We start from the raw sequence: 23,615 nt of genomic DNA, 5'->3' as shown, positions 1-23,615 counted from the left end.
ATGAATTTTTGTACCCATGGTTACTTATATTAATCCTGCTCGTTTAAGACAACTTTGATTCAATTAAGCAAAATTGTTTGTGCGTGTTTTTTTTTCTTTCCTTTTTTTTTTAAATGTGGAATTCACCATACAATTTCCGAGAACTTTATTAAATTTTCAGTCAAACGAGATATCATAAGAAGTGTACCGCCAAATGATCCATTCTCTGATTATTTAAAATTCAGATTTTAGCTTACGTACTTCGGAAAATACATCTCTTATTGATTGCTAAAACTAGGTAATAATTAATTTGACATTCTTTTTTCAATGTCATAAATCTACCCATAGTTCTCAATATTGGCACCTCATTGCTTCAATGCTAACACTAACGATGAAAAGTTGAAAAGTCCATTCAACTTCATGTTTCTCTCATCTCACTGGTTTTGTTGGACATATCATGAGAAAATCATTACAAAAAGTGTGCTACACTCTGCCTCCCCAATTGTTTCACTATTTACAGAAAAAGAAACTAATTTTTCTAAACGAATGCAAAGAAAAAAAGACTGCGCTAATGCATCACGTTTTTGGGAAATGGTCAGTCTCATAGGCTTGATTCATTTAAGCGGCAAGTTTGACTCAAATATTCTGCAATTTTTTAATGTTAAAACTGGATTTCATTTCACTTTTGAGGAATTAATTCATTAAAGTGACTGATTCAAATACCTGCCGCTCACTGTAACGGCATTATCCATAACTTACAGTTAATGTTTGTATTTATATGCACACACATGAATCAAGGGTGAATTTTACCTAATCTGCGAAACGAAAGGGGGTGTTAGAAAGCATAAGTGGAGCATAGATCCATCTATTATCCTCTCCAATTTGTAACCCTAACATAGTAGATAAAATAAATTAAGCCAAAAAAAAAAAAAAAAACAAATTTCTGAGAAGAACGAATTCTGAAATCTTCGGAAAATCTACATAGAAAAAAAGTACACATTTGAAAAAAGCAGACAAAATCCTATAAAATGACACTTTTTTCACTGAGATAGTTACATTTTTCAGCGAGCTACAAGCTTTGAAAAATTTGAAGCACCCAAATTTGAATTAGTACCAAAATCTGTACGTACCATTTTCGAAAACAAACGTACAGCCGGTCATTTCAACTACATGTAAGATTATATGTGACAAAATTAAAAGCTGTCAAAACCTTTACAGCAGTACACTTAAAGTTAACATGTTATACTATTAAAATTACAAAGTAAACTCATTGAAAGAAAAGGAATTAATTGAACACAAGTTTAAAGTTGTAAGTAAAACCACCTATTTTGTACATTTCATAAGAATAATCAAACAGAAATTTAGTACAAATGCCAGCATTAAAAATGTAAGAATGCACAGCGCAGGAGAGAAAGAAGAAGAAAAATTGATCAAAAGTTTTCGCATTTTTGGGTAGAATTTAACATCTAATGAAGAAAATATAGGAGTTAGTGAGAAAATATAGGAATTATAGGATAATATCTGACAAATTGTGAAAATATAGGAAATATAGGAGGACTATGAGCCTGATATAACCTTGTCACCTTGGAAACTTCGTGGTATTGAGAGTATGCTAATCTATTATTAGAATGAAGTATTTTTTCATCTATAGACAGGGTTTATACTCAATTTCAGAAATAAAATGAAGGAGTAAAAAGTTTAAGCTGTCCATAAATATCACACTTTTTATCAACATATTTGACAGGGTTCATACTCTATTTGGATGAAAAAATTCCATGACTTTCCAAGACTTTTTCATGACTTCATAAAAATTTTCATGACCTTGTTACACAAAAAGAACAGTACTATTTGCCAATTTTCTGCAATGGGTATTGGCAAAGCTATTATGTGAATGCCACTACCTTATCAAAACATTTACTTGTGACTAAAAAAACATCAGCGCATAGTACAAAAACTAATAACTATTCTTATTTTTCTTTTTAATTTGAGTAAGGTAAAAATAGTGAATGCAATATATAGATGTTTAAATTAATAAATATTTAATAAACAGAGCACAATACTGTGAAACCTGTGTAAGCTAACCACCTGCGGTGCACTACTTTAGTGGTCAACTTACAGAGGTTGATTTATATGATAAGGGCAAATTCCGTGCCTGAAAAAAGTAGTCTACTTAGACAGGTTTTACTTTAGTAATAAATGGGGCAGAATATTAATAAATTGGACAAAGAATGAATGATTCATTACAAAGTTTTCAAAAATAAATTTACTTTATAAAAGTACTGCCCTTTGGTGCCAACAGTGTATCTAATAATCTATTTAGCTTGACAGTATTTTCGTTCATAGAAGTAAAGCTTCGTTTTTCAGTAAATCCTTTTTTTTTTTAAGTTTTAGAATTTCCTACTTCTTTGTTATATCGCCCGATTAAAACTTTATTTTCCAAAGCCTTCAACAAATTAAGATAAACTCTGACAAGTTTAATAATGATTTTGTATGAGTGGTTGAAACGAACTTATATGCAATTGAATTATACTTTTTGAGTGGGTGTGGCAAAATATAGAACGTGCAAGTCCAGTTCTAAAATAATATATTATGTGATGACTGTGATATCACTATTGTCCAAGGGCACCCATATCTAAAATTTTAAGGGGGGGGGGGCTCAAAAATTTTCCCCATGGTTTAGCAGAATATTTAACCCATGGAAACTGATTTCAGTACAGATTAGAGATATTAAAATTTGATATTTTCAATAACTTATTCATTAATGGGTGGAAAAAATTTTTTAAATGCATTTTTGCAATGAAAAAAGCACTAAAAGCAAGGAAGCTCTCATTTCAAAGGGGGGGGGGGGCTCAAGTTCCCCCTTGCCCCCTATATGGGCGCCTTTGCTATTGTCACCCTCTCAAGGCATGATATCACTAGTGTGGATGACTATTTTTACCATGTCAAAACTGCTACTTACGAAAAGATTGTTTTTTTTTTAACACAACCACTTTTTAGTACATCTATTTATGTATTTTAAAATATTTAAATAATATCTAGATCAACTGACTTTCGTTGCTGAGAACGGTGGGGGGAAAAGCAATAATCATAAAATGTGAAAAAATAAGCCTATAAGATTATAGATACATACAAAACATAGAGAAGACAACAGCCTGGCAAGCTGAGGACACTTTTGAGGGCATCAAAATGAGACAAAATAAATTTTCGGCCAACATGAGTTCAAGAATGAACTTGATTGAATATCATAGTATGTTTCCCCACATTCAATGTTTATTTTTCTTTCTCAACTGCGACCGTGAGCAAAGCTGCTTCCCCCCCCCCTTTCTCTCGTGACAAAGTTAACAGTTGGTGATCAAAGCATTTAAAATGATTGTCATAGAGGAAGATTACGTAGTCTTGAATTAAAAAACAGGAGTTAAAACCAAAATGAAGGAGTTTGAAGAGCCCGTCAAAAAATTTTCCTAAATGAAGGAGTATTGGAGGAGCATACGAACCCTGATTTTAATACTACTACTAAGCTTTAATTTACACGGCATTTCTGCGGAACATAACCTCCACGTAAAACAAGGGTCTACTGTGAATGGAAATTTCTCTCCAGGGACCACTCCATTCCCAAAGAAAGTGGTCATTGATGGAAGTTGGTTGCTCTTAGAGGTCGTGTTCAAACATGCAAGATGCAATAGCAACACTAATAAAGAGCATTTATGCTTTTGCATATTAAGATCATAAAAATAATATTTTTTAGTAAAAAACTAATATTTTTCTTTTTAAATATTTAGTACAAAGAATAACTAACATTGGCTAGAAACTAATTCACTTTAAGATATGAGTAGAGATTTGCCTGCTTCAGATTCAGAAGTTTTTCTGAAACACTTTATGTTTCTAGTTTAGCTCATAGTTAAAAAAATAAATTATTAATGTCCTTATTACTAAAATCTTTGTGTAATATCAGTCTATCAGTTTTTTAACTGTTCAAATGAGTTAAAAACAGATTCTGACAGCTCTAATGACATAGAAATGCTCCTGTAGCAATCAAAGCTGTAAGCAATCAAATTTCAAGAAACAACCTTTTGTAAAAGGATCCACGTTTTGATTCCATAAAGCGGCCGATTCAATAAAGCAGCTAATTCAATAAAGCTGGATTTTGTTCTGCTTTGATTATTTGATTCATCGAACCGGCTGACTCAATTAATTGGCGTCCACTGTACTGTGTTCATCAACCTCCACAATGAGGAACACATGCCTGAACTGTCTCAAGACAAACATTTACCACTTAATTTCCCAAGGGTGTAAAAAACTACTGGAAGTATTAACATAATTGCTTTAAAATTCTCAAGCATTTTGGAGAGAAATGAGAATCAAAATAACTTCTTTGTAATTTGTTATTGCAGAAAAACTCTGCAAAATATGGAGCAGTTGATAACCTTATAGATAAAAATGCCTCTTATGTTAATCTCGGTAATGTAATAAATGTAGGAAAATTGGCACATTAAAAATTTAGCCTTTCTTATAGAATTTACTACTATAGTGAAACCCCTCCTAATGGACACCTCTCAAAGGTGGACACCCCTCTTATGCGGAAAATTTTTAATTCCCCAGTTCCAATTCAAATAACATTATTAAACCCCTATCCCTTACTATATTGCGGACAAAAAAATTTGTCCCGTTAGTGTCCGCATTAGAGGGATTTTACTGTATTTTGCATTTGAGCTGAAAGCTAAAAGTGACTTGTCAACTGATTATTAACTAAAAACTGAAGCATCCAGGTACTTTTGGCTCTTTAGTGCACATATATTGCACTTTCTGAGGAAATGGGGGGATCCAGAAATTTTTGTAAGGAGGTTAAGTTTCAATAGTCAGCGTTATGCCTACTACGTAAAAACAAACAGGAAAGTATGGATGCCCTCCGCTCCCAATTATAATTTCACACTCCCTCGGTTGCTACGAAGACTCACCCCTAATAAAATCAAAACTCTTTAAAATCCTCCCTCCATTAATTTTTCATTGGCACAGCCTGCACCATGGATCATATTCTCACAAATGTACATCAAAAGTCAATTTTCTTTATTCAGGGTCATCTTACGCAACAGCTTTGAGGATATGAGATAACAGCTATAAAATAGCTTGATAAAGCACACATGACATGTAGACCAGAGCAGATAACTTAAAATCACAAAAAAATTATACAGAATTCTGATACCATGAAAGGGTCTTAAATCTTGTACAAACGATGGGAAAAATTCGTGCTTAAGCGAATTTGTTGGGTAAGGGTGAAGGAGGTGGATTTTAGGGGTTGAAAAAAGTTTTTTTTTTTTTATTTACGGCAAAACTATTGGTTTTATCAAAATAAATAAATAAATAAATGTAAAAATTATAGATAATAAAAAAAACCTAAGCTTTTACATTTAAACTTATTTTAAAAAATGCGAACTTCACAGAGAAAAATGAAAAAAAAAATGATTTTTTTCTATTACAAAAATAGTTTGAATTACATGAAATTTTTTTTTGGAAAGTGGCTTTTAGGGTCTTAAATAAACAGAAATTTTTTGAAAAAAAAAATTAATTTTTTGATTTTATTTTATATTTTAAGTGAAAAACAGACTTAATATTCAATCAAATTTTTCTATGTTAAAACCTTAGTTAATTCAACTTTAAGAGAGGTCTTTTTATTCGATGAAAAGTCAACTTTCATATGGTGAAAGGAAAAAAAAAATGTATCTGTGGAAAAATTATTTGAAAAATGGAAAAAACTAAAACATGTCCTTTTTTGATTTTCATTTTTTCATTATTATTTTTTAGTTGTTATTGGCCAAGATATTGATCTTTTAGTTCTTTTGTATCAACTTAATTTGGATAATTTAGTTATTTATTTTTTTAAACCCGAATCAGGCAAAATCAAAGATTTGTTTTACAGTTCTGTTTCAAGTTTGAAGCTTTTTTAAAGGAAAAAGGATGATTGTTAAAAATTTATTAGCCAATGATGATTTGTTGTCCTTAATGGAAATTTTTTATGAAAAAAATGCTGATAAGAGAATTATTGTAAAAAATGGCTCAGAGTTAATTAGGAAGTTTATACAAATCCAAAAAAACACATGATTCGATAAATAAATTCAGATTTTTAGAATATGAAGAGGGTATCATACAAAAATCTTTTTCATTGAAAAAATTGCCACCAATGGAAGACCCAGGAAAGCAGCATTGCTACCGATCTTACTATCAATTGCAAATTTGACTCAGTAACAAACTAACAGCAACTGACTGGGGCTGGAAAAACCATCAGAATGACATAGTTCTAAAATTGTCTGATGTTGAATTCCAGTGAAACTATAGCAATCAATTTCTTGCAGTTGCAACGACCTTTGCGACAAAGGTAATTGAGGCTGCAAGAAACACGAACTGAAATGTACAAATCTGTGCTTAAATTGTCACGATCACTGCAATAATCTAGAAAAAGTCTTTTGAGGATTTCGAATCAGAATTAATAGAAGATATAGCAGTGAGCAATATACAGCAAGAGGAAGTGCAGGAAGAGGAAGTAAATGAATAGGAAGCAAATGAAGAAGCTGGTGATCTCGAAGAAACTGACAATAATATTGAAGGTGAAGATGAAACTTTTGAAAAAGATAATCCATTAAAAAGAAGGATAAATATTAATTCATATATTTTTTTTAACTTAGCAACAGTGATATTAATTTTGTAATGTATGGAACGATAATATTTGGACGATATTTATTAATTTCTAATGTTTTATGCTTAATTTGTCTTTCAAAATAATTTATAATATTCATTTTTTGTATATTTATCAATTATTATGAATAATTTATTTTTTGAATAAACAAATTTGTACTGAAAATTAGACATCAAAATATATATTGTACTAATCCTTAATACTTTGCAGAATGTTTAATTGTGTATTGTATATTGACATACCCTATGATTTGCAAAAGAAAATACAGGGTGGCGACAGGAGCTGTGAAAAAAAGTTCCCTGACTTTTCCCTGATTTCCCTGATTAAGTTCACCAAATTTCCCTGATTTACGTTACCAATAATAATGGTTTTCTTTCTTTGCTCTACTGTAAATCCATTGCATGATTGTATAAAATGCAGTATTTTAAACGTTTTAAATTGGGTAAAGTTGCTGAACTAAAGATGTATTTTAATAAGATGCTACTTTTTTAATAAAATGGTTTTAAAAAAACATATCAAGTCAATTTTTTTGTGGAAAACCCCCTACAAAACAGTATATTAAATTTTTCTACATGGAAAGATTATAGAAAATTAAAAAAAAAAATTTTACTTCCAGAAACTACTTAGCATAAGAATTTTAAGAAACTATTAAAGTTACTCTTAAAAACGTATATGTATTTATGATAGAACTAAAAAAAAAAATTGAAATTATTTTGAACTAAGTTTTCAAACAGTACAATAACTGTTGCAAGAATAACAAGTAATAGTGAAAGAATAGAAGTAATGTAGTTATTCTTATATAACTAATTGACATATTTATGCAAAACAGATGAAACCATTCAACATCCATTCAAAGGGAGCTTTTCTCTAATCAAGAACATAGGTTTTAATTAATAAATACAGCTTTTTAACAGTAAAAAAATGAAGATATATACTTAAGTACACAAGTTAACTCTATTTCAAATGATTTCAGTATGTAACGTAAAAAAAAATCTTAGATTGCTTTTGTAGCAAACAACTTTGAAATACAAGAAAAAAAAACAATTAGTTAATTTCAAAATATACAAAAGACGAATACAACTTAAGTATAAAATTAAAGAATCACTTAAGTCTGAAGAAAAGAAAACCTTTATAATCTGCGGTGACAGCAAATTGTATAACGGCAAAAAACAAAGTTTTTTTTAATTGAAAGTTTAACTTTAGCAATTAAATTAAAACCCCAAAGAAGTAAAAACTTTTAAGCTTTTATAGTATTAATTCAAAAACCAAAGATTTCTTAATGAAATCGTGATTACAGTACACAAATTACTTTGAGACAATGGAATAAAGGTAAAGGAGCTAAGGCATTAATGAAGGCTTCCTCCTTGCTGTATGGTTGTTTATTTTACGTAGCATTGAAAGTGTAAAAGGAAATTTCAAGCTAGGTAAAATAAACAACCTAACAGACACAGAAGCAATCTTAGGAAGTTCATCCTGTGGTTAATAAGTAAGATTCAATACTTTGACATTGAGGAAAAAAGATGCACAAATATGCTGCAGTGTATAATCGCACCTCATTAATTTTACTTTTTCTTTTTTGAACAGATAATTGGTGGAAAATGCATAGGGAATAATTAGAGTACTTAATTTTGCAAAGCAAAAAAAAATTTTTTTTTTCTTCATAAAATCAATTTTTCCTGAATTTTTGTTATTTTTTCAAAATTCCCTGATATTTCCCTGACTTTTCCCTGATTAATAAAGTTCCCTGACTTTTCTCTGATCTCCCTGATCTGTCGCCACCCTGAAATATAAAAAAATAATGAAAAAATAAAAATCGAAAAAGGACTTTTTTTAGTTTTTTCCATTTTTCGAATAATGTTTCCACAGAAAATTTTTTTTTCTTTAACCATATGAAAGTTGACGTTTTAACGAATAAAAAGACCACTTCTAAAGTTGAATTAACTAAGGTTTTAACGTAGAAAAATTTGATTGAATATTAGGTATGTTTTTTGATTAAAAATTAAAATTAAATTAAAAAAATAATTTTTTTTTCAAAAAAATTCCTGTTTATTTTAGACCCTACAAGCAAACTTTCCACCAAATTTCATGCACTTTAAACTATTTTTGTAATAGAAAAAAATCAAAAACCGAAAAATCGGTTATTTTAATTTTTTAAATGAAGTTCGAATTTTTTTAAATAAATATAAATGTAAAAAGTTTAGGTTTTTTATTATCTACAACTTTTACTTTTAACTTTTTTTGATAAAACCAATAGTTTTGCCATAAATGAAAAAAAAAGACTTTTTTTCAACTCCTAAAATCCACCCCCTTCACCCTTACCCAACGAATTCGCTTAAGCACGAAGTTTTCCCTTTATTTATACAAGATTTAATACCCTTTCACAGTGTCAGAATCCTGTATTTAATTTATTTCACTTTTTGCTGTTTTTGAGCGCTTCTGCCCTGGTCTAATGTGTTTTGAGGATGAAGAGTGTTCTGAGAAAACATTTAGCGCATTAGAGATGGAAAATGAAAAAAAAAAAAAAAAAAACTTAAAATAGCAATAGCCCGGGAAACTAACCCAATCAATCCATTGAATTATGACCTGAGAAGAAACCATACAGAACCAAGAAAAAAAAAAAAAAACGTTCACATTGATTCCATGTACTTTTTTTTTTCAGATCTAAGAAATTGGAATTTAAAAATCTTCATTATAAGATTCTTGTCACATAGGGGGGTCGGTTGATCCTTTAACCCTCCCGAGTTTGCCCTTCTCTTGTGATAAATATTCTGAAATTTAGCTATTAATAGCGAAAATGCAAAGCCTAATTAAAAACTTAAGATAGGCTTACCACAAGCTGGGGGAAGTCAGGTCCTAGACTGTATACAGCAGGTGCAAGAACTTCCATTACCGACACTGAAAATGCATGATTTTATCCATTAGCTTAATCAAACAACAAAATCAATTACAATGTTAGAATTAAATAACCAACAAACACAAGTGTAACAAAAAAAGCAAAAGTTTTTTTAAAAAAGCAAAAAGTCTAGATTTTTTTTTCTTTTTTTAAATTTTTTTTAACAGACTACTAGGATTTTAGATATTAATAACTTTACATTTATAAACATGCATGATACTTTTTGCTTGTTTTATGACAAAGATGATGTACACAGGGGTCTGTCCAGGATTTTTCACAGGGTCCGTTTTTTGTGAAAAATAAAATAATTTTGTGAAAAGTGAATTATTTTTGTGAAAAATAAAATAATTTCTCAAAAAAAAAAAAAAAAAAAAAATTTTTTTTTGTTAAATCGAAATTTTAGAATTTAGAGCAGGCACAAACTACATCATTTAAACTTAAAGTAGAGACTTTTCCTCTTCTATGTTGAGAATATCATTCTGGGGTGTTTTTCTAGTATTTAGCGGGGGGGGGGGGGGCGGCATCGCTAACTCAAGTAGAAATATTTATCTACCATTCTACATTATGTTAAATTATACTAGAAATATTTCTGTACAGCATTTAAAATAATTGTAACAAAAAAAAATAATAATAAATAAAATTCAGACGAGGGGGTTCAGCATTTAACTTTTTGACCCAGGACACTCTTAAAATTGCACAGAATTTCGTTTAAAACTTATAAATTCCGTGATTTTAACAAAAATAAAAATAGATTTTATTTGTTTACTTCTTAACAAAGCGTACTAAACATCAAAAATTCAAAAAATCGGAATCCCATAGCGGATGCAAAGAGATCGCAATTCTCAAAGTGAAGGCATCAAAGGTATAAAAACGGCTTGTAAAAGAAATATTTTTGATAAAATTATTTTTAAATTGCATTTTAGAGTCCTATGATAAACATATCATTAATATCTGTGGACACAGCTAAAGCAAAAATAAAACTAAACCATTGATTCAGCATTTTAATTTTTGAGTCATAAAAGAAAATGGAATTTTGCTTTAAAAACTTGAAATGAGCGTTCTAACAAAAATAAAGAGACTTTTCATTTATTTGCATCCTAATAACTCGAAGTTTCTTGAAAAAAGAATAAAATATGATTCTCATATCGGATGTTAAAAGATTGCATTTTTCAAAATGTAGACATCTAAAGAAAAAATAGGTAAGTAAAAGAGTTTATTTAAAGTTAATCATCCTTGCTAGCATCGAAAAATCAAACTCATATAATTTTCTGCCAAAATAACAGTTAATCATCGCATTACACTGTAAAAACGCAAATATTGACAAGCTATTAAAATGATGAGAATATTTTCTAATCAAGTCATTATAAAGGTTTAACACCAGACGCTAAGTGGTAGTAATTTTGAAGTTGGTAACCCTATCTGAAGCGATCATATTTTTTCCTCACCCTTACTATCCTTTTGCAATTCTAAGTTCATTTCGCTGATATATATTATTATTGTTATTAAATTATGAGTAGGGAGAAAAGTGCTTACTAACCCCTTTTCAGAAAAGTTTACAACAACACCGCTGCTAATTAGCTGTGATAAAACAAACAAAATTATTTAATACCAAACTTATTTTCAGCTGTTAATTTCTTTCCAAGAAGCAAACAACAAGCATTATATTTATTTGGCAGTAGCAATTTATCGCTTGCAGGAGCATCACAAGAGTGCCGATTTTTTTTTCTTTGCAAAATTAGCAGATTTTGTATAAGCTGATCCCTCTAATTTGACTTTAAGAAAGGTTCCAAAAATTATCGGTTTAATATGCGTTACTTTGCTTTCAGAATTGCTCCTTCAGAAAACAATTTGTGAAAGATCCGATCTTGTTTATCAGAATTTTGTGAAGGGTCCGTTTTGGTTGATCGGAATTTTGTGAAAGGTCCGTTTTGTTTGATAGGGATTTTGTGAAAGGTCCGTTTTGGTTGATCGGATTTTTGTGAAGGGTCCGTTAACGGACCCAAATATCCTCTGGCCAGACCCCTGGTACATGAAAGTTAATTTCTGGGTATGCCACTGTTGTAAGGCATATGCATTCTTTTTTCCCCAGGAATTGAAAATAAGGTAATAAAAATGCGAAGACTACATGCAATAAAACACTTTTGTCACAACTTACTTGACCCCATAATACAAAAACCAAACATAGTTAATACGATGACTTACATGATTGTTCTCCTAGCACTTAAAACGTGTTACATTATGCACTTATATCAACTGTGTGCTTTATTACATGAATTATCTTAACATGAATTCATTATGATCAGTTTCACTCATTTCAATATTATACATTATTTGAAATGCGCATTATGAGAAATTTGAAATTAACCACTCAAGCATTTGATCATCTATATATATAAAGGTGACGGTGTTTGTTTGTTTGTACCGATGGCCAGAAGACCTCATACCCACCTACAGGCTTGAAACTTCGAACGTACCCCGGGCCCGTGCACCTCAAAGCCGAAATTCTAAACTTCAAATTAGTTTTTTTTCTAATTAACTAATTAAGTTAAATTTCGCCTAAATAGGGGATGAAAAATCCCTCCATCCCATAACATTATATATCGTTGGAAAGGGTTTTCCTTCCCGAACAAGATGATGTTTGTTCCATCTCTTTCACTTAATTAGAACAGGAGATATAAGTGATTCTAATTGAGCCAATTTTCAAGGCTTATCTTTCGAGAAGAAGCTGTAATACTAGGTACTTTCCAGATAGTTTTCAACTATAACATTAGGTCCATTTTCCAGAATTTCCATTTTTTTTTAAACATTATGGGAAATGTTGCCTTGGTTGCTTATGAATATATTGCTGTTATTACTTTATTTTAAATTCATTGTGCCTATGTTAATTGATTTTCTTTTTGATTAGAAAGTCGCTTGGCGAATTTGGCGATAAATTATGGAGTTGTGAAATTATTTTACATTATAAAGCTACTGCAAATGTAATTTTGATGTAATTTTTGTTTATTTGGTAAATTATTTTAAATTTCAAAGGATTGCATTTAGGTTTTCAAAGGTTGTTACACATTTTAGTTGAACAATGTGATTATTGATTATTTGACATCAGAAGTGAGGGAGGGGGTTGATTTTTTTTATTCTGGAGGGATAGATGGAGGAGGGAACCATAGATTTTGTATAGATTAATTCTTTCTCATACAGGGTACGGGATTTCCTGTCCTAGGTGTACTGTGTTGTTTAAGCATGTTGTTTTTCTCCAGGAGAATTTTTGTTCAAACGTTTTTGTTAGAAAGGACGTCGCTTATTGGCCAGAGTTTGCTTCGCTCTCTAATTGGGTGGGTTACTGTGGATTACTGTAGCGCGGTCCCTTTGCGAGTTTGGCGATAAACAATAGATTTGCGGGATTATTTACATTAAAAAACCACTGTTAATGTGATTTTATAAATTTTTTGTTTGTTTGGCGAAACATTTATTATTGCCAAAGTATAAGCATCCGCTTCACTCGCAAAAGGACTGGTGTCCGGTAGCGTGGTCACTAGGTGCGTTAGGTGTTGAGAAATCCAGTCTAGGATTATTGTTTTTAAGCAACCGTAAATGTGATCTAATGTTTTGAATTCTTAAGAAACTTCTGATTTGTTTTTAACAGAATGAAATATAAGACTTTTTTTTTTTTTGAAGATGTTTTCGAATGTCCCACGGGATTTTTTTTTTTTTTTTTTGTTAAGACGGATGGGACAGCTAATTAATCGGAGTTAGCTTTGCACACTAACAACTAGGTCAGGGAGGAGTGGTTGCTGGGCGAGTTTGGCAAAAACAATAGAGTTGCGGAATAATTTTCATTGGAAGGATACTATTTGATGTAATTTCTGTTTATTTGGCGAAACATTTTAAATTACAGAATTAACAGCTTCACTAGCTAAAGAGTTTTAAAGCAACTGTAAATCTAATTTTAATGTTTTGGCAAATAGTTTTAAATTCTAAAGAAACTTTAATAGGTTTTTTAAAAAGGTGTGTACGCATTTTAATTAAAGAAAAATGATGATTTCACATCAAGGGGGGAAGAGGGCGTCATTTTTTTTTAATTCAACGGACTTCCTTTAAATTTTTAGCACGGGCTCTAAATTAAAGTTCTTGTCATCCACAAAAATGAAAAATTAACTTGTGTAAAGATGAAAATTGTGACAAAATGAACATGAAAATGAATGAATGATGAAAATTGTGAAAATCACGGATTTTGATCTTAGTATAATGATCTAATTATAACAAAATCCTTATTATTCATTGAAATAATTAAAAAATATATTTGAAAGAAAACTGTTGTTTAACCGATTAACTATTATGTTGCAAACTAAAAAAAAAAAGTTTTTTAAGCCTGTATTTTACTGAAAACATAAATAACAAAAACATTCTTCCTTTTTGTTTTTGTTCCTGCAATAGAATTGAAATAATGATTGTCACATCTTGCGACAGTAATACTACTCCATAATTTCATCTTTAAATAATGGACTCGAAGAAATAAACTTGGTTTGTTCTTTTAGTAGAAAAAAATATTGTTAAGTACAGTCAAGTCCCGACTTCCGCGAAGGATGCGTTCCAAGACCCCTTGCGTAAGTCAAAATTTCGCGTTGTGGAAAAGGGTATGTGTAAACACTTTTATAAACATATCCAATTATTTTAGATACTTGTAAACACCACCTCAAACTATTAAATACCATTTCTTAACTATACAGTACTGTTTCTTACAAAAAAAAAAAAAAAAAAAAAAAAATTGTATTTTAAATTAGAAAAAAAAAACTTTTTATTCAATATAAAATACTACTATGATGCACAAAATCAATGATCATGGGAAAGAAAGACATAAAATAAACCAGTACAGTATATAGTAAGAAAAACAAATGCACTTTAGTTGTACTCTACAGTAGATCCTGTAATGATATTTGTAACTTAAAAAAGTGAGGATGATGATGATTTATGCTGCGTGATCTCAAATTTTGAAATACTTCCTGGTTTCTTTCATTCACAAAACAAGAGCAACTTCCATTTTCATAATTTTTGCATTTTACTTTGGCACAACTCGGTTAAGGTCGACGGATTTCTTTTTCTTGACTGTTAATTATACATATGGAAGATTCACTCATACCTTAGTTGTCGTGCTACCTTTGACGCACTTTTTAGTTGAGTTTCAGATTTTTGAGAAGCTTTAGCTTTTCTTTAATTGTCAGAAACTTTCTCTTTTTTTCTATATTCACAAACTTTAGATGAAACAGTGCTCTTAGATGTCATTAAATTTCATCAACTTTCGCATTTAGAATGGAAAAAAAAATGGAAAATGTGCAGTAGAGTTATTTGTGTAAGCGATGTTCAGACTAGTACAGTGTGGGAACTTCCACTCTCAGTGATGTTAAAGGGATGAAGGTCCATTCACGAAAAAAAAGTGTTTAGTAACCAATAACAAAGTCGATACTTACGCACCACTACCCCTTCAGAAAAGTTTCGTGTTGAGAGCGAGGAATCTGCGTTAGGTCTAAAATTCTTTACTGGTGAAATAATCATGTTATAGCCATTTCGTGTATGTTGGATCGCGTTGTAGCGGGAGTCGACTGTATAGCTTGGTGATCTTAAGTTAAATTTTGGTGAGTATTTTTATTGAATACCATTACTTTATCTCTGTTCATTATGTTACTTTAATTAGGTAATGATAACTAAACAAACAATTAACTCTTGTTTTAATTTTTCTGTACATAGTTATGTAAACAAAAAATTAAACTCTTCTTCGTCAATTCTCCTGTGGTCATTTCTAGGCAGATGTAAGGCACAGAATAACCAGTACAAAAAATCTTCAAATTTGTGAAACTTTATTTCAGAAATTAACTTTTAATTATTGCTTGAATTTGAAATGGAGTTTATACTTTTTTTAAAAACTTAAATCCGAATGCCATTTTAAATCCAAAAGTGTTATTTTATGCAATTATCATACAAATTGAAGCAATAATAATAAGAAAAACCTTACGAAAAATTAAACAGAATAAAACTGAATTTCGAAAGAAAAAAACCAAAATATACGTTTCAAAACATACATGAGGTTAACGGCATCAGTAACAGACATGCGTAAGACATCGCTCTCAGGTTAACTCAATTTTCTAAGCATTTTAATGTAGTTCAACTTTCTAATGTTTAACTCCTTTTGGATCCCCTGAATTAGTCAATTTTATTTTTATGTGCTTGATTTCGAAAAAAAGTCCGACCCCCAGTAACAGACACAGACAATTCTGATGACACCCAGAAACAGATAGGATGAGGAAAGGATGAGTAATGGACAGAATACAACTTTTCTCTTGAAAATGTGCAAAAGTTCTTTACTTTTAGATCTAAAGCATTATTAATTTCAAATGAACTTGAAACACCACTGGTCTCGTGGTGGCTGTTCATAACCTTCCACCACTGTCTTGTAAATACCAACTGGCTCATAAAATTCACTTTGATAACACTAGATGGTTGTCCTGTATTCATGGGTCACAGCAACAGTTTTACCCGCCTAAAATTCTTATTATTTAAATCCAAACTTAAGATTGTCTGTTATTGGTGCCATTACCCTACCTAAAATAGTTTGTTTAGGAGAAAATGATCCATATTTTTGAAAGGCCATAAAAAATGATACAAAGTGACAGCCCCCCAGCTCAAACAGAAAACATTCTAGGCCATGAAAACTGGGTTCATACTCACTTCGGATAAAAAATTTCCGTGACTTTTTCATGACTTCATAAAAAAATTTATGACCCTGTTGCACGAAGAGAATAGTACTATATAAGGTCAAACTCTCCAATTTTCGAAAATAGGCATTTAGCAAAACTTTTACGTGAATGCCACTACCTCAATGAAGCGTTTACTTGTGCTTGAAAAAATGTCAGTGCACAGTATAGAAACTATTTATAAACTGTTCTTATTTATCTTTGACATATAAATTTAAGTGAAGTAAATATATAGAGAATGCAATATACTGATGCTTAAATGTCTAATAAATAGGGCAGAAAAATTTGCATGAGTCATTAAAGTTTTGAATAATGAATTTACCCTTAGGTGTCAACAGTGCATCTAACCATGTTTTTTAGAAAATTCATTTATCTAAACCAGATATTTCAGCCGGCCACATGAGGGGGAGGGGGGGATCAGTTTTGCAAGCCTTCCAGCTAGCCAAGCAAGAAATTCTCCTGTTTCAATGTTCTATCCCCTGACAAAAATATTGATTTTCTTAAGCCTTCAACAAATTAAGATAAGCCCTGATAAATTTAATAATGATTTTTTTTACGAGTAGTTGATTTGAACTCAGATGGTGAATAATTGTGAATTACGAATTAGTGATATCCCAGTAGTAAAATCGCATTACAAAAAACGGTGGACAGCAGTTACAGAAGCGAATGCAACAGGATTCCAAAACTCGGATTTATTTTTGGGGTCATTCAATTTTCCAGTATTAATTACCTTTTTAAGCACTACTTTTAAATCACTCAAGGTTTTTAATGCTCTTTTAGCTACTGTTACTTCCTTACTACTTCCTTTTAATAAACATATTAATTTTCCATGACTTTTCCAGGTCTGAAATTCCTTTATTTTTTCCCCATGACTTTCCAGGATTTCCATGACCTGTATGAAATCTGTGTTAAGTTGAAAAAAACAGTTACAAAGCCATATTTTCAATATATATATATATATATATATATATACATATATTTCTACGTGCATGTCTGAGCTTTATTCTAATTTAAAAATTTCATTAGAACCCAAGACAGCGAGATGACTTCGATGCAAAAAAAAAAAAAAAAAGAGGAAAGGCATCTTTTGATACAGTATGACAGTAAAATACATCCTACCTCCTTGCTCCTGAGCCCTTCGTACAGCTTCTTTGTATAAATTACCTCTACCTTGTTTCAGAGTTATGGCAGTTGGAGTTGACACAGGAGTTGGTCTTGAAATCAAAACATCTTGTGTCATTTCTGCAAACTTCATAACATGCTATGAAAGTGAAAACACTTATGGTAATTAATTAGGAAAAGGCACTTTAATGAATCTAGAAAAATAATATTACTTGTAACATTTTACCACTCTATAGCATAATACAGTAGACGGCGCTAAATGTGAACACGTTGGAACAAATAAAATTTGATAAAAACTGACTGGTAACAATAACCAAAAAGAATCCAAGAAACACAAAATAATAATCTTTTTTTTCCCAATTAAGAAGATTTTCTTTTTGAAACCGCAAATTAAAATTACTATGACTCAACTAAACAACTAGACTACAATGACTCAATTACTAAATTAGCAGAATGGAAATAGCTCAGTCATATAAGGGAAAATGAAAATGCAATTTTTAAAAGCATAGTAATAGGTAAAATAAAATATGCCCGTTTACTCCTGCATTTATTCTCAAACCACAGTTTCAAAGCAGATTCAACTTCACTATCTTTTTCATCACAGTTTTGCTTGTTATTTAAATTTTCATTTAGCTTCGCTTTGTTTTTAATCTCATCACGATTCCTTAGAACTTACAAAGTTAACGCCTGAGAAATATTTAGCTGTGCTGCAGCCTTTCTTTGATTCAGCATGGGTCATTTGTCAAGGCATTTTAAAATGTCAATTTCCTCCTTGACAATTAAATCATTGTGCTTTTCCTCTACAGATAAAATGCTTGACCATTTAAAGTGAAATTTTTAAGGTGACTGAACAGGAAAAAAAATCCGCTTTATTGATTGAAAGGAACTTGCTTTCCCGGAAGCTACATTAATACTCTCAAAGTGGGAGATATCACCACCTGCAACCACGGACACGTCCAGTGACAGAAGTTTTGCATGTGTATCAAAAATAGCATCCTTCATGTTGAAGAAGATTCATGCAGCAAGACAATCTATTCAAAATGCAGAAGTTCAATTGGCCATTCTTTGTTTCTTTTTCTTCTTTTCACAAACTGCCTAATGTGCAAGGACGGCCCTAAACAAAATCTGATCAACTGCATAATACCATTCATCATCTTAATCCATTATCGTTTTTGAGAGGTTTTCGAGAGGTACAAAAAGGGTTGCGAAAATAATTCTGTAATGGTGGGAAATTAACATGTTTGTTTGAGATGAACTCTCAAGGTTAAGCGTTTTTTATTCACCATTTATTCATTCGTCTTTTGCACATTCAAAAATTTGATTGAACTTGATGGAAACATTATATGGAGCATATAAGAGTGTTTAAAACATCTTTACTTAATTTTCTATTTTTATTTCTTTACCATTTGCGTGCGACGAAGAGCTATCTCGCTTCTCTTGTGCTTCACCGAAAGTGCATGTGACAAAGTGTTGGCCTTCAGGTAGACCAACGGGTGTGGAATGGTAAGTTCGGAAGAAATGAAGCAATGGAAACTGAATTTCAATTTAAATAACATTTTATTCATAACATGTGTAAAATGTAAATAGGTAAAAACAATCAAACATTTATAAAAAGTACATCCTCTATTGACAATTCAAATATAATAATACCCCCCCCCCCCCAAAACAAACAAATATCACAGAGAAATATCACAAGATTCAGTTACTGAAAAAAAAAACAATCAACAGTTCTAAAACGTTCCTAATATTTTTTTAAAATTTACCCTACTCCATGCCACTACGATGGTAGCTGTCCAGAAAACTATTTAAAAAGTTCATACCACTGGAAGTCCATACTTTAAACTTGGCACACATAACAACGAAGGCAACATCCATCTGTCGGATGTTCAGACGAGTTGAAAACGTCCACTCGTGAACGGCAGACCAAAATCCATGGTCAATCAATCCCAGGCACACCCATGCCACAGTAGAGGCAGCACAGGAAATTATTTGCCTAGCTTCAAGCAAAACAGGAACCTTCCACTAGCAGAGGCTGCCTCGCCATATAGTGGATTCAATCCAGTCCGACCGGCTCCGTAATTGGGTATATGCCAGACAAACCTTCCGGCCCTGTTAGGCCTAATACTTAAAAGAAACATCAACTCTTTTATATTCCTAAAAAAAACTTTCGTTACTTGTAGGGCGCTGTTTTAGTACATCCTGCACTTTTAGCAGGCTATTGAATCTTGTTACTACATATCTCAAAACTTCCACGTGGATAAATCAATCTATTGAGCACACATGCTCAAATTAAAACACACAGTCTGCAGAATGGAACCAAATCATAAGAGAACGATTGATTGATTTACTTTCTATTTAAACCATCTCAGTTACCCCCTAGCAATGACGTGACGTCATCAAAATTTACATCTGTTGCATCTGAAAGCAACTCGCAGTTAATCCTTTTAACTGTTGCTATTTTAAATTATCTTTTTTGACTGCTTTCAGCAGAAAGATCCTCAACTCTTGAGGCCTGACTTCACGTCCGCCGATGGGCAAAACGTGTGATTGACTTGTTGGGTGTTTAGTCACTTGGGGATTTCAATACGCTCGGGGTTTACGCACGCAGGTCTTTCAACAACATTTAAAACAGGAATGTATTTCCAGGATAGTTTGAGAGAACAAGTAAGTTTTAAACAATTAAAATACACTCTAGCTTTTTATGAATCTCTCCAGGAACCAAAATAAATGGCTTTTGCCAACACAAAGTAAGTGCAATAGCGCTATTTTTTGCTGTAGTTAAGTACGCTGCAAAAAAATTCACTGAATTAAAAAACGAAAATTTTCGGCCTATATAAAAAAGGAACTCATGAAATTTGTGCAGAAAAACTCTCTTAATAAGAGAGTGTACAAATATTTTTGTAGGTAATAATTAGAGTTAATTGTAGACATTTCTATTGTTTTTCAAAAATAAAATAAAATAAAAAATAACTACATGTTTTATTCCACCTTTTTAGCATAGGGAAAAGTAAATTCTTCAGCATTCAAACAATTAATATACACAGTGTATCCTTATCAAACAACTAGATTTGCAGTCTTTTCCAAGAAAATGTTTTTAATTTTACTGAAGAAAAAATGTCATTTAGTTAATCTGAGACCATGGGTTTCCATAGGAAAAATGAATTTCAGCATATAGAGAAAAATGCAGAAGGAAATTAATATAACCTAACCTAATATAGGAGACCTAATATAAGAGAGAAACTGTCAGACAAGACATTTGAGCCAAACTTTGAAATTCTTTGTTGAATTGACCATCTCATTAAGAATTTGTTCAAAGTGGGCAAAAACTCCAAGAATTTTCACTGGGTTTGGTCAGTTGAATTTGTTTTGTAGTATTTTCAGGCTTTATAATTTTAGCTTGTAGGAATGTTTGCACTTCTACGTTTTACAATTATTTTTGTTTCTCAAAAAAAAAAAAAAAAAAAAAAAAAAAAAAAAAAAAAAACTCGCAAATTTCACTGTATGTGTATGGGGGAACAGGGGGGGGGGGGAGCTTATCAACTAGTACTTAGTACACAAAGGGTTCCCAAATTCGTACGGATTTCGGAAGGGATTTGCAAGGAAAAACAGGTTAGTAACAGCTCTTCTAGAACAAATTTTGTAAAAAATGGATTTGCAGTTCATAGTTTGTCTTCCAAACTTTTGTTGCATCACAAAAATAAAACTAAGTTATTTCTGAAAATTATATGAATTTCATATTTACATAAAACATTTTTTTAAAAAACTGAAGGGGGAGGGGGAGGAGGGGTCAGAGACACTACAAGTTCAATATCATTTTAAAAAATGATAAATGCAAAAACAGTTCCCTGAATAAGCGAAAAATCACTCCCCCCCCCTCCTGGTGTAAATTAAACACATTCTTCAACTAAAATGACTAAACAGTTTTTAAAAACCAAAAACATTTCTTTGCAATTTAAAATATTTCACCAAATAAACAAAAAACACAATAAATAACATTAACAGTAGCAAACAAATAATCATGCAACTCTGTTGTTTATGGCCAATGTCGCCAAGCCACCTCATTCCTGTAATCCAGCCAATCAGTGAGTGAAGCGAACTCCCGACTTATTAGCGGTCCCATCTTTTGAACAAAACTTTATATATTTGCCTAATTTGTTCTTTCCACCAAAGATAAAAATCTTCCACTGCACTGATCTTTTAGACCCCTGATTATTTGACAGGGTGTACAGAACTACTCTGTTGTAATTTATCTGGACGAAAATTAAATTTGTTTCGTCTTCCAATTCCACCATCTTTTCCTTTAATAATGTACTGATTAGTTTGATAATCCTTAAAGTAATCTTGCCATTGGTGCCGAAACTCAGATGGATTTGAACCGAGAAACAAATGCTGTTATATATGGCACTTTCTGATCATTTGGTTAGGAAAAATTAAAGCACCGATTTGGTCACATGGTTTAACTACGACGAAAAATACGCGTTTTGAATGAACTTAGTGAAAGAAACCCGATTTCTTCCAGTACTTTACTTTAAAATATATCACTAGCCCTAAAATCATTGCTTTCAAAAGAGAAATGAAAGCTTCACTCTCTCTCTCTCTACGTTTTACCTACTCTCAGTTGACATATCACAGTAGGAAATGTCACTGCAAAAAGCAGAGTCGACTTTCAGTTCTCGCTCAACAATAGGTTAAAATAAATATTAATAATTTGGGAGATATAACCATCCAATGTTTAAACTAATTAATTAACAGAAACATTTCCGATTCGATCTATCGTGCTTCAAAACCATGCTTGCCATAACTTAATTACACACAAAAAATTTGATCAAAATCGGTCCAGCCGTTTGAAAGCCTTATGGTGACAAACATCCGCACAGAAGATTTTTATATATTAAGATTGTGTATGCATTTTAAAAAGTTGTATATATCTATTCAATTTCAATTTTTAACCTGAGCGAGAGGTCTTGGAATGCATCACTTGCGTAAGGTCCGACTCCACCGTAATACGAAAAATAACAAGAAAGTTAAATAAATAAATATACACTATTTATGTGCTGTAGAAGTAGCCTTTTTCTTTATACAGGGTATTCTGCTTCTGTGACACTTGCAATCTTAATCATAAACTTGTAGAATATTGATAAAAATAACAAATAAATCAGGTAAAATTATAAAAGCAGAATTCGGATTAAAATAAAAAATACAGTCGAAAACAGGTAAAATCTGTAATTAAAGCAGAATTCAGGCAAAAAATCCCAAAAAAGTAGAAATTTGCAGAAAAACTGAGAATTTTCATTCCTGATCACAGAAATTTTTTTGCACCAAATTTGTGTGCATGCTTTTTTCCAAGTTAAAAATAAACGGAGCATTTTTTTTTTCTTTTTCAAAAGTTAAAAACCAAATACAGAAAACTAAACATTCAAGTCAAAATAAAATGCATCATAACACTTAATAAATACAGTATACTCTCGATATCTTGAAAACCTTGATATGACGAAAAATTATTTTTTCCCTTGATTTTGCGCATTTATTAATGTTCTCTTTCATTCATTTGTCAAACAGTTTTTAATTTAATCAAAATCTTGATTATGTCGAATATTTTTTGAAGTCGATTATGGTTTCTCCGAAAAAACCAGTCTATTCTCTTGAAGCAACTCAAAGAATGTTTCCAAAAATTTCTCACACCTTTCATAATTTCTGTCAGAGGTTAGGAATGATTTGAAGACTATTATCTACTGCCATTTTCATTCTAGAGCTGGGGAGTGTCAGAAAATTTAAGTCCCGAGAAGCCCAAAAAACCTACCTAAAACTTTTAGCCCTCTTCTCATGCCATTTTGTAAGACTTTTTGACTATTTCCACCTCCGTTAAAAGGGGAGATGAACAAAAAAATCCCCCTTTTTTTTTCAACTTAGCATCTTGAGCCATACTTCGAGTTTAAACTTCCGCTGAAAATGAAAGGAGAGAGGGAAGGGTGCAATCCTTTGTCCAACTTCTTTTGTTCCGGTTCCGGGGCACTCTAAATTCCTTTGAAATGGTTCTGCAACTTGGAATCCCAATCTTTGATGAGTTAAGTCATGGTAAATAACTACATTTTGCTACTTTACTGGATTGTTCTTTTTTAATCTTTTTTCTCTATTATTTTTGGCTCATTTAAAAAATTAAAATTTTTGTTATTGTATTAAGACTTTTTTT

General features: G+C 31.3%; 1 protein-coding gene across 1 annotated transcript in view; it reads right to left on the bottom strand.

The window, feature by feature from the left end:
• The window catches only part of LOC129228465 (kinesin-like protein KIF23), a 146,522-nt gene that overhangs the window by 65,644 nt on the left and 57,263 nt on the right, over positions 1-23,615 (bottom strand). Inside the window, exons 11-12 of the mRNA XM_054863146.1 lie at positions 17,423-17,564; positions 9,501-9,562 (exon numbers count right to left, since the gene is read on the bottom strand). Coding sequence (XP_054719121.1) covers positions 9,501-9,562; positions 17,423-17,564 — 204 coding nt within the window. The remainder of the gene's footprint in view (positions 1-9,500; positions 9,563-17,422; positions 17,565-23,615) is intronic.

The sequence above is a fragment of the Uloborus diversus genome, chromosome 8 (genome assembly GCF_026930045.1).
Source record: "Uloborus diversus isolate 005 chromosome 8, Udiv.v.3.1, whole genome shotgun sequence".
Taxonomy (NCBI): Eukaryota; Metazoa; Arthropoda; class Arachnida; order Araneae; family Uloboridae; genus Uloborus; species Uloborus diversus.
The sequence above is the reverse complement of the archived record's forward strand: the minus strand, read 5'-3'. Positions and strand labels throughout refer to the sequence as shown.